General features: G+C 32.8%; 1 protein-coding gene across 1 annotated transcript; it reads left to right on the top strand.

The window, feature by feature from the left end:
• Positions 1–5,191: 5,191 nt before the first annotated feature.
• On the top strand, positions 5,192–8,417 carry HELRODRAFT_185410 (hypothetical protein). Its single transcript, XM_009015494.1, has 12 exons — positions 5,192–5,212; positions 5,324–5,338; positions 5,458–5,489; positions 5,687–5,768; positions 6,176–6,240; positions 6,299–6,359; positions 6,440–6,630; positions 6,806–7,001; positions 7,175–7,360; positions 7,549–7,683; positions 7,789–7,915; positions 8,011–8,417. Coding segments are annotated over exons 3-12 (1,308 nt in total). The 5' UTR covers positions 5,192–5,212; positions 5,324–5,338; positions 5,458–5,488; the 3' UTR covers positions 8,275–8,417.
• The last annotated feature ends 4,483 nt before the right edge of the window (positions 8,418–12,900 follow it).

Here is a 12,900-nt window from a genome sequence, read left to right as displayed (position 1 = left end):
ACATTATTAATCCTGCTAATTAATTATAATTAACATTAATAATAGAATCTTAAAAAATATATATATGAGAGAGAAAGAGAGAGAAAGAGAAAATTCTATAATTAAATAAACTAAACAATATATATATATATATATATATATATATATATATATATACCTTATACAATTATGCATATATATATATATATATATATATATATACACCTTATACAATTATGCATATACTACTAGAGTAATGATGTAAGAATGCATTGTAATCCGAAAAATCACATGTAAAGATTCAAGATTATGCCTAATAAAATTAATTAACACTGATTCAAAATGATAATCAGATTAAATACGGCATTCAGATGAGCATTGGTATTTGTGTGTGTGCGTGTGTGTGCGCCTGTGTGTGTGTATAGCCTGATATTAAAATGCATATGTAGTTCAAGATCAGATCTGATCTACATTGGTCTTGGCATAAATATAGGATAAATAAATAACAACCAACCAATCAATCAATTAATTAATTAATTCAATTAACTAATTAATTAATTGGATGGCACAATATATTATTTGAAAACAGTTTAAATTCTTTAATAGATTGAATTGTGATATCATTATTATGATTAAACGTTACAAATCGTTATATATATATATGTTGGTAATAGACCATAATTTTTACAATATTTTATAAATCTACCGAATGTTTGGCGTTAATATGTTTGTAGTTCGTTTTTTCGATTTTTCTCACTAAAGTTTATGTTTGTAGTTCGTTTTTTCGATATATATATATATATATATATATATATATATATATATATATATATATATATATATATATATATATATATATATATATATATATATATATATATATATATATATATATATATATATATATATATATATATGTTTGGCGTTAATATGTTTGTAGTTCGTTTTTTCGATTTTTCTCACTAAAGTTTCCCTATATATACAGCAAGGAGCACTGACGATGATTCATTCGGAATCGAAATATGGCCTTATTTGCAGCATGAATTCGAAAAATAAGTTTATTTTGAATTTTAATAAACTAAACGTTCACCAAAAAACTTTAATGAGAAAAATCGAAAATACGAACTACAAACATATTAGCGCCAAACATTCGGTAGAATTTATAGAATATTGTAAAAAAATATATATATATATATAGATTGATAGATAGATTAGATAGATAGATTAGATAGATAGGTTAGATAGATAGATTAGATAGATAGGTTAGATAGATAGGTTAGATAGATATGTTAGACAGATAGGTAGATAGATAGAGATAGCCATAAATTATTTCAATAAAACCAGCCGCAATAACGATCTATTAATGAAATTTTTTATATATTTAACAGGAATATATGCAGTTTACTCATAAAACATTATCTTCATCATTACTGTCTAACTAAATTATTATCATCATCATCGCCATAATCGTAATAACGAAAATTAACTATAGTTAATATAATTAACTGTAATTAATAATATAATTAATAGAAAAATTACATATAAATATATAATTCGTAGAATATTATTATTCATTGATTTGGAAGAAAGTACATATCTGAGTGTTTTGTTCATGTGTTGATTGATATATAATGTACTGATTAGTTTATAATAAGTTCTCTTATCAAAGAACCAATCAGTCAATCGTTGTACTCGAATCAACGTAATCAATCAGTCAATCACTTAACTTTATTCAATCGGTCAATCACTTTACTTTATATATCGGTCAATCACTTAACTTTAATCAATCGGTCAATCACTTAACTCTAATCGCTGCAGTCATATCAATCAGTGTAATGCAACCGGAGTAGCTGGCGAAAGTCAAAGACTGATACGATGGTAATAAAAACGTCAGAGAAAACATTTTGAAACAGGAACAAATATAAAAACAAAACAAAACATATGATAAAAAAAAGTCTAATTCGAGATAAATGAATGTATATTAGCAATGACGTGTGATGATGGAGATGAAGAAAGCATTAAAAAACAGTACATTTTGCTGTAGTAGGTGGCTTCGGTTAGTAAAACATCACCGTTTAACAATTATTCGTCGAAATAAACGTAAAAAACATACGAAAATTTATAGGTTAAATAAAAAATACGAAAATTGAAACTAAATATTCAAGCAGAGAATCTCAAATCGCTCGTCCGTAATCCGGGTTATGTTCTTGCAAATGCACCCATCCAAACAACAGCTAATCGTATGATGACATAACACGATCAACACAACATAACAAGACGAAATGACTAGATAATAACACAAAATATATGCACAGCTCCGTAAATTTCTACCTCTGGTTTTTAGCTCCACCAAGACTAAACTTAGAACGATATCAAACTTTAACTTTGTTGGTAGTGTTAGCTAAGAAGAACGAACACATCGCGCTTAGCCGGATATGCAAAACAGCTATTAGTCAACATGCTTAGTTTTCAACAAATTTGTGCCAATTAATCTCGAGCGGTTCATTAAAATAGTTCATACGCATAAGATAGATAAACGATCGAATGATTTTATACGCAAATTATGATAAAATGATCATAAGACATCTATGTTGTGTTGTATAAACGAATATCTTCCAACACGAGACGAAAACATGAGCAGCCGCTAAAGTTCAAAAAACTTCATAAAACGAAATTATGATTCACAATGATCTGATTAACAAATTAGTCGAAATTTAATTACAAATTTGTATAAGAATTGAAAAAATACATTTACAATAATAAATAAAGATTGACTACAGCAATGACATCAACTATCCACACTATTAGCAGGAGGTTGTCTCGAGTTTTCGACGTTGAGGTTGGTGTTAACTTCGCTATTGTTGTTGTTCGCCGCCGGGAAAGATGAGGAAGTCGTCGTGCACGGAGAAACCAGATCTGCATTCTCCTCGTTGTAGAACATTTTGCGAGAGAGGAAAGTTTTAATTTTAGCGGGAACTGGAAGTTTGCGAACGGCGGCCACCAAACCCTCTTGTCGCCATCTGTCGTCACTGCACGAACACGAGGACAGGTTGCCAACGACGGTCGTTATGTTGCTGGAGCGCCAGGCTGGGTAGTTTGTAACGTTGGATGGGAAACATCGAGTTATCGTCTGAGAAGCTCGTGAGTGATGCAGATGGTTTGTCTGAGGTGGAGAATGAGGATGATTGTACTGGAGACCGGCGCCGTTGTTGAAATGTTGATAGTAATAGTAAAGGCAGTGCTGATAATGGTGTTGATAATGATGAGTCGTGGAGACAGTACTCGAGGAACTAGGCGACGAAAAACAGGAAAAATTATCGCTGATGTTTGCAGGGAACTGCGCGTTAATGACGTTATTAGACCAGCCACCGTAGTTTTGACTCTTCTCGTTCTCGGAAGCTAATTTACTTTTACTGCATAGACACAATCGCATTTGCACGACTTTTCTACAGGCGTTAGCTAGAGACAGAGGACAGTGAAGTTGAGAGCGATACCACGCCGCGAAATCTAGCCAATGTTCAAGTAACTCGGCGGGAATTCCTGGACCTTTATACAAAATCCATTCAACCAAATTTAACATGTCAGCCCTGGCTCGAAATAACGTTACGATACAAGGCATGCGCAATCTCAAATCTTCAACGTACAGTTTGGTAGTTAATGATCGAACACATATATACAAAGGAGTGCGGCCACGAGCGTCACAAATGTTCACATCACTTCTTGCAGCCACCAAGACGGTCAAAACATCCACCAGCTTCCAGTGAGCTGCCATATGAATTGGTGCCTGGCCCATTATATCACATCTACAGAATGATAGATGTAACATTATTGAAAATAATAAAGATTCTCAATGATTTTGTAACTTCATTATTTGTTTGAACAAAATAACATCACAATAAAACAAGAAGGAAATGTTTACAGATGACTGTAGAGCTACAAAATAATTGTTCCATATAAGACCAAAATTTAGTAATATAAATTTAGACTAAAGTTAAGTTTCAATGAAGTTTATATTTGAGGTTATTTTTGGACTTAAGTTCGATGAATGATAAATTACTGCAATTAAAGTGGATTGAACTGAAAAGAATACAAGTAACCAACTTATCAACGAGAGCCCCGGCAGCCAACAGTTTGATGATGGCCATCCCACTGGCATGAACAATGGCATTATTCACACAAATGTACAACGGGGTCTTTCCTTGAAAATCTGCCAAATTTACATCAGCACCTGCATGTGTGATTTAAATATGGGATCAATCAGTTAGTTAGGGTTAGTTATTATAGAAGACAAATTATGTCAAAAAAAAAGTAAAACAAATGAACCAACCGTGCTTTGCCAATGACTCAATTAAAGTTGACCGACCATGGAAAGCTGCTTTGTAGACGGGGGTGCATCCATTTTTATCACATTTGTTAACATAAGCTCCAGCTCTCAACAAAACCTATTTAGTTAAAAAGTACTTTAAACATCAAATACTTATGTTCATTTTCCGTATTAAATTTCTCTTCTATGTAATATTATAAAAATATTATATATATATATATATATATATATATATATATATATATATATATATATATATATGTGACTATATGTATGTATATATATATGTTATTGTGTTGTGTATTATTTACTGTGTATTTGAATATGATATATATTGAATTGTATTGTATTGTGACCAAATTCGTAATATTGTTTCATTATGTAAGTAACTGTAATTGTAATAAAAATAAAATACAACACAAGAACACCTCAACGAGCTCAGTGTGGTTGAGTGAGACAGCAATCAAGAGGGGAGTGTTGCCATCTTTGATGCCAGGATTGGTGGCACAGAGAAATGGGAAGTTGATGTTGACGCCTCTGGCCACCAGATCGTTTACCGTTTCGCGATCATTGGACTTGACTGCAAAATGTAACTGCCTGACGTTATGGGGCATTTCACGGACCACTAATTCGTGGTGGTAGGATTTGGAATTGCCCATCATCGACAGGTCCAGTGCCTTCTATATGGAGTCGGCAGCAGTACAAAAAGTTTAATAGATATTTATAGGCGTCATTTTAAAAATCATTTTTAGTGTAAATACTTTTCTTATAAAACGATAAACAAACAAACACGTTCACTTTTATTAATACGACCTAGTTCGTTTCATTAGCTTCTGAGTTTGCGCACTCGCATGTAGGTCAGTTATTTTAAATGTGGACTTAAGTATACACAAATGCAACGTTATTAAAGTTTCCAGCATTGAATTATATAATATATAATATAATTTATAATATATAATAATAATAATATAATTATAATAATAATAAATAATTATAATATATAAGTTATATAATTCCATGGTTTCCAGATCGAAAGTAATCCTTTGTTAATTTTCTTTAAATTGTTAATTTTATTATGCCTTGAACTTTTTCATTTATAATTTAATTGAAATTTAACCATTGATTTGATTTTTATTGGATTGAATTTGATTTAGACTGCTCTCTAGTCTCTACTCTACAAGACTTAGTAATTAAATTTTATTAAATTATTCAATTAATAATTAATTTAATAATTTAAACCACAAATAAGGAACCGAAATGCGTTGTCAGTTCTATTAATATTTAATTAATAATAATATAGTTAATAATAAAATAATTATGAAATTGCAACATTTTTTCACAAATTAGTAGTTGAGTAAATTTTTAACAAAACCTTGTTAGCAGTGATTGACACTGACAGTGAGGATGAGCTGCCGCCAGGCTGGGAGGAAAAACTATCAGATGAAGGAAAAATTTACTATGTGGAGTTAGTTGCCACCATTATTAATATCATTGATTATTAATATTCTTATATTTCATAATAATACTTTTAAATTAATTAATTAAATATAGTGCATAATATTGCATTTCTCAATCAACATATGTACTGTGTCTGCTATGGTGATTTAATATTGTCATTGTATTGTCATATCATGATCTAGCAATTACATTCTAACTACAGCATAACTCTTTGAAATAATGTTCTCTAATTTTTTATAACATATAGTCCTCTCATAGTGTATAACCTCATATTCAGTATAAGATTAACCTGAATGGTTTTTAATTTCAGTGTATTATATTTTTAAATTATAAAACTACACTTTTGATTAAATCATTAATAATAATGCCGTATTGGCAACATTTCAATTTGTTACTATTGATTTTTTTTCTCAGCCACAATCATAAAGTCACACAATGGGAACATCCAAAATCAGGTCACGTGAAAAGAATTGCTCAAGGTTGTTCCAATAGATCATGATTCTTTATTGATTCTAAACTTTCAACGTATTTTTTCAGAGCTGCCTTATGGCTGGACAAAAGAGATTTGCCATGAAAATGGAAATGAAATCTTCAAGAAGTAAAATTTCCTGCCTGCTCACCTAACTTTTGCTTTTTGTTGTAGTGATTGTAAAGAATAACTAAATGATTTTTCAACAGTTCTCGAGATAACAAAACTTCACTTGTCGATCCCAGACTGGCCTACCCCATATCCGACAATGAAAATATAAAGCAGGGGTCTTTTAATCTAAACCATCGATATGATGGGTCAACAACTGCTTTCACAGTGCTTCAAAGTCGAGATCTCACTGGCACCAACGTAATTGTCACTGGTGGAAACTCAGGAATTGGTCAGGGTTTTTCAATTATTTACATGGATTTTCAACCTAAAAGTTTAATTTATTCTTGCTCAACTTGAAATTTTTATTGTTTATTTATTTAAATTAACTGAAAGCTCTTCAAAACAAAAAAATTTTGTTGCAAATTCTTAAATTTTACTCAATGTATTTGATCATTTGATCAAAGGATTTGAAACAGCCAGGGCCCTGGCGTGTTTTGGAGCTGATGTTGTGATTGCCTGTCGAAATATGAAGTCAGCCAACCTCAAAGTATGTGAAATAAGAAAGGAGTGCAAGGCTGCCACTATCTCTTCAATGATGTTGAACCTCTGCAGATTAATTTCTGTTGAAAAGTTCGCACAGGCTTACAAACAAAAATATAAGTTTGTTTCAGATTTTTTATGTAATAAGTATCTAAAATGAAAATATATTTACCAAAGTTTTCTCTTAGTTCTTCTGACAAATTTAAAAAACTTAAGTTTCATAAATTAACTTCACTATATAATTTTACTGTTAAATTGTCTGTAAGGATATAACGCGATTTTAAAACTTCTAGGAAACTGCACATATTGATAATAAACGCCGGAATTTTCTGGCTGCCATATGACTGCACACCTGATGGTTACGAAAGAACATTCCAGACAAATTATCTCGGTCATTTCTACTTAATTAGGCTACTGAGATCTCTGCTCTTCACATCTGCCCCATGTAGGATTGTCTTTCTTACCTCTGAATCTCATCGGTGCCTTACATTGTTTTGTTTCTAATCTTTTTATAGTTTCGTTGCTCTTTGTGTACAATTTGTCTGGTAATTGTTCTCAGTTTATAGATTGTTTCTGCTGTTCAATTGTTTTATTATTTGTGAGCAATTGTATTTTTCAATGACACATAATATCACCAACGTTTTAAACTGCATCTTCAACGTTTCAGTTTCTCAGATTTGAACAGCAAAACCATATGTGAGAGCATACTCTCTCCAACGACTCCTGATCTCTACCATCCCATCCTCAACTTCAACATCTCCAAACTCTGCCTCACTGTCCTCTGCTACGAACTGCACAGGCGGTCAGTTGATTCTCACGTGGTTTGCTGAGCAGAGCAGATTATACCAATCGTTTTATAATTTATATTTATAATTTTAAAAGTTGAATTTTTTTTCAAATTTTCCAGGTGGTACCATTATGGAATTGGATGTTTTGCGGTGCATCCAGGAAATTTAGTGAATACAAACATATGTCGGTATAATTGGCTTGGAACGATATTAATGTTTCTGGCCAAACCATTCTCCAAAACTGCGGTCAGTAGTAACAGCGTTATTACTCAGCTTTTTGTTTATGTAAAAACGTAATTACAATTTTATACGATTTTACAAATTGTCCTATTCTTTTACAGGAGCAGGGTGCGGCCACTGCAGTCTACTGTGCCACGAGTCGTGATCTGAACAAACTTGGTGGCATGTACTTCATCAATTGCATTCCTGTTGACCCTCTACCCGATGTCGTTGACCTCGACCTTGCCCTCTCCCTCTGGCAACTTAGTAGGAACATGGTAGCCAAAGCTGCCACTTTGAGTGGATGTGGTGGGCTGGGGGATGGTTTTGATTCGAATGTCAACAGGATGTTTAAGACTGTTGATGAAGTGTGCATTGAGGTCTGAAAATGAATCTGTAGTTTTTCCTTTTAAATAATTTTTTATATTAACTTATTTCTCCAATCGTGTTTGTTACTTTTAAAATTTTGTTTTAACTTTTTAAGCCCAGCTCTAGTCACTTCATTGTTAATAAAACCAACGAAACAAAAGCTGTCATTTATTTATCAAATTATATTACAATGAATCCTTATCAAAATAAAAACGAGAATACGAATTGCATATTAAAAATAAAATGCACGTTCCTGGCGGATGTCTCGACTCTTTACTTTAGTGTCAGTTAGTATGATATTAAGTTGAGGTTAGTTTTAAACGTCAAGGTCCTATTCATGCTGATAGATTAAAATGAAAAATACGGAAAAATGTGAAAAAAGAACAACGTTTAAACAACTTTCTGTATGCAATGCACACATTTGTACATATTAACTCTAACACCAAATGCTTAACTAACTGAGAAATTTTAATGTTACATGAATACGTCTGGACAGACATGCAGACGTCAAGCATGCCGTGAAAACGCGATGAAACAAAAGAGGAAAGGCAGGAGTGTAATAAAATTGCAATTACAAAGCCGAAGATTGAAATATAAAAATGTACAAAATTGAACTTTCGTAATAAATGTCTTAAAAAAAATGGAAATCGGAAAAAAATGAATTGGGTTTACACATTGAATTAATTTTTTTCTTAACTTTTAATATATTTTTGGACGGAATGTAAAAATAATGTTTAAAAAAATTTCCGACTAAATGAAAATAAAAACTGTGACAAAAAGTTGAATTGAAAAATTAACAAACATCATCCACCGACTCTTCGCATCAGCCTAGCTCAGATGCCATCGTCAGAGAAGAAGTACGTAGCTTTTCCTCACCATCAACCACCTTCTCCCATTTTCTTCGCGCCACCATTTTCGAAATATCTCTTTGAAATCTTCGATCGTGTGTCGTTTTTTGTCTTTTCTGGCCACTTATTTGTTCACTTTCTTCATCAATTTTGATAGGAAAACAAATTTTTCGGAGGTCTATGTTTTGTGCTGAACCAAAATTTAGCGGAACCACGATACATCGTTCTTCTATCTTAGATGATGACGACGACGACGATAAAGACGATAAAGAGTCAGGCAATACTGATGATGAGGATGATGAAGACGATGATGATAATTGGGATGTAGGATTTAAGGCCTTATCACGGTCAGCATTATGTTGATGCGTCAATGATGAAGATGGTAACGAAGATGATGATGATGATGGCGATGAAGACGATGGCACTGATTTTACAGGTGATAATGGTGGCGATATTAGTGCTGGTAAGATTGATGACGACGACGGCTGTAGTGACGGTGAAGTCGAATCCGGTGGGTTTGGAACTGTTGGTTTAACTGTAGGTTTTGAAATGAGATGTATTGTTTGTTGCCATTTTTATATTAATATAATAAAAATTATTAAAAGTTCAAAAGTTACATTACAAAATTACACAATATTTTACTAAAAATTCCAATTAAAAGATTAAAATAAGATAAGAAAATGTATCTGAAACACGAAACAGCTAGTAGGATGGTAACACTGCATTAGGATGGATAAGTTTTCATAACATTTTATCACGACCACCGTTCATTACAATTACCCATGAACCCTACCTGAACTGATATACTTTTCATTAAATTATTATATACAAGTATACACGCAATACGCAATCAAATACGCAATTAATACACGAATTACGCAAGAAAATGTGTATCATACATGCAAACACGTATGACATGCATACGTCGGGATAAAATTTACGCGGTGAACATCTCTAATAAACATATGCGTGAACGCACCAACACCAATAAATGCGTAGGCGAGCATATATAACAGTATAAATTCAAATATACACGTCTAGATTCACACACACACAAGTACATATAAGAGGAACACGTGCAAATATGTATGCCTGAGCGTAGGTTGACTATTCATAAGTTTGTCGTATTGATCCTGTCTCCATCAATATTAAACAAAATTGGAGCTGGTCGATTGCTACTTTCGAGTTAACGCCCACATTACTTGCGCTGCACGCACGTACACACACACACACGTACACACACACACACGTACACGTAAAAAACATACATGCATGCATACATACAGACACACACACACATATACATATATAACTAAACACATATTTAAACACACGAAAATACATATATGATCACATACACGCATATATAACCAAAGACTTCTTCTTTCTTGTGCCCTATCCTTTCAGGATATTGGCGACCATCGACCTCCACAAAACCCGATCTTCAACACTTTGTAGTAATTGAAATGTGGTGACATTCAACAAGTGACCTAAGGACTTCACGAATGTTATTCGTTGTCGAAAACCGCATCTCAGAAGCGTTAATCTTTTTTTCCACTTCTTTAGAAATTGTTCAGGACTCAGAGCCGTAAGTTAGCACAGGAGAAAATGTAACACCCTAACAGTATTAATTTTGTTGATATTCTGATTTTACTATTGGTGAGGAAGTATTTCATTTTAGAATATGCATCTTTCGACATAGCTATCCTTCTTTTGATAAGAACACGCCTAACATATACAACCACACACATATATGTGCTCGTTTGTTCGTGTGTGTGTGTGTGTGTGTGTGTGTGTGTGTGTGTGTGTGTGTGTGTGTGTGTGTGTAGTGTGTGTTTAGTGTGTGTGTGACTTGCAAGCATCGCTTGTGCTATTTTCTTTTCAATGGAATTAAAACCGTCCAAGCATGCATGCACTTTGTACCGTGTACCGTCCAGCCAACGAGCAGATCATTTTAAATAAAAAAAAACAACAAAAATAAGCCTACCGAAAACTGGTCAAATTAATAAATTTAATAACATAATAAAAATTAATTGCCGTAAAGTTTAATTTGGAAAAAAATAAATAAAAAGTAAAAAATGAAAAAACAAATTCGCGAGCCATCAGGCATGTAATTATGCGTGAGCATGTAGGAAGACAACGCAACATGCTCTCGAATATTTCCTTACAAATTTCAAATGGATTAGAGCGACCTGCTTACGTGCGGAAAATAAATTAAGAAACACATCACACGCATCACACATATAAGGTACTTACACGCAAACAATTGCAAAACTAAACTGTATACAATCACATACAGACACATACAATTATATATATATATATATATATATATATATATATATATATATATATATATATATATATATACTCAATAATAAGAACAATCAACAAAAGCATGCCTTAAGAAAAAACCCAGCCACTCCAAAGCGAATACTCACCTGGATACCTCAATGGCAACATCAAAACGTACAAAAATAACAACCCTCTCCGACCTATCATCAGCCAAATTCCGACAGTAACATACCCTATTGCCAAATATCTAAACAAAATCCTGACCTCATACATTCCTAGTAAGTAATTGCACTTACTCCAGTCCTCATAGGAAACATCAGTGCGTGCGCACAAAATTGTCGCATACAACCATGTGCACATACACACGTTTCATACAAACAATTATGCATACATATTCAAAAACAACATACAATACAAACTACGCAAACACAAAAGCTTGGATGCAAATGAATGAGAATGTTGATTTGCTGTAATGTTGAAATGGGGAGTGACTTGTTTGCATTGCTAGCCATTTTGTTGGGGTTTGTTGTTTTTACAGTTTGTTTGTATTTTGACTGGTTGACTGGTTGGTTGGTTGGTTAGTTGGTTGGTAGGTTGATTGATTGACATGTTTATTTACATGTCTATTCAAGTAAATGAATGATTGCTTAACGTGTTATGCAAGTCTTGGCCGAATCGATTTATAAATTTGTTCGCTTACATTTTTTATAGTCCCAAAATTATTCGATTAAAAGCATCAACCATTACCTGAATGAAAAGCAGAGAGAAAGAGAAAGAGAAAGCGAGAGAGAAAGAAAGAGAGAGAGAGAGAGAGAAAGAGAGAGAGATAGAGAGAAAGAGAGATAAAAAAGAAACAAGAGGAAGATTGGTAGAAGAGGAAATTCTAGTGAAATAAAGGAGAAAGTCCCACTGCGGTAAATAAAGTAGTACTAGATGAAGAGACAGTTAATGAAAATAAGTTCAGTGCGAGTGAAGCATTGGAAATGGGAAAAAAGTGATTCATCATTTAATTCAAAACTCTGTTTTATCCTGAAAAAAGTGTGTTTGTTTGTGTGTGTGTGTGTGTGTGCGCGTGTGTATGTGTGCGCGTGTGTATGTGTGCGTGTGTGTATATGCGTGCGTGTATGTGTGTGTATATGTGTGTTGTAACAAATATAAATATCTTTAGTGTTTAACAGCGGACAGAGATATATATAAACAAGCAAGCAACAACATCATAAGCAACAGCATAACACAACATCGTGTCACAAAATAATAACAACAACAACACTAACAACTACAACATCAACATCATCAACAACAACAACAATAACAACATCAACAACGACAACAACATCAACAACAATAACAAAACAGCAACAACAATAAAAGCAAAAACAACATTACATCAACAACATTAACAAGAGCAGTATCTAGGTTATAACCTTAAACAACAATATATACGACGACACCAACGTTATAATCAACAACAACACAACAAACAAATATGATGTAAAAACA

This window comes from Helobdella robusta (assembly GCF_000326865.2).
Source record: "Helobdella robusta unplaced genomic scaffold HELROscaffold_16, whole genome shotgun sequence".
In the NCBI taxonomy this organism is placed as follows: domain Eukaryota; kingdom Metazoa; phylum Annelida; class Clitellata; order Rhynchobdellida; family Glossiphoniidae; genus Helobdella; species Helobdella robusta.
This window is presented reverse-complemented; position numbering and strand designations above follow the sequence as displayed.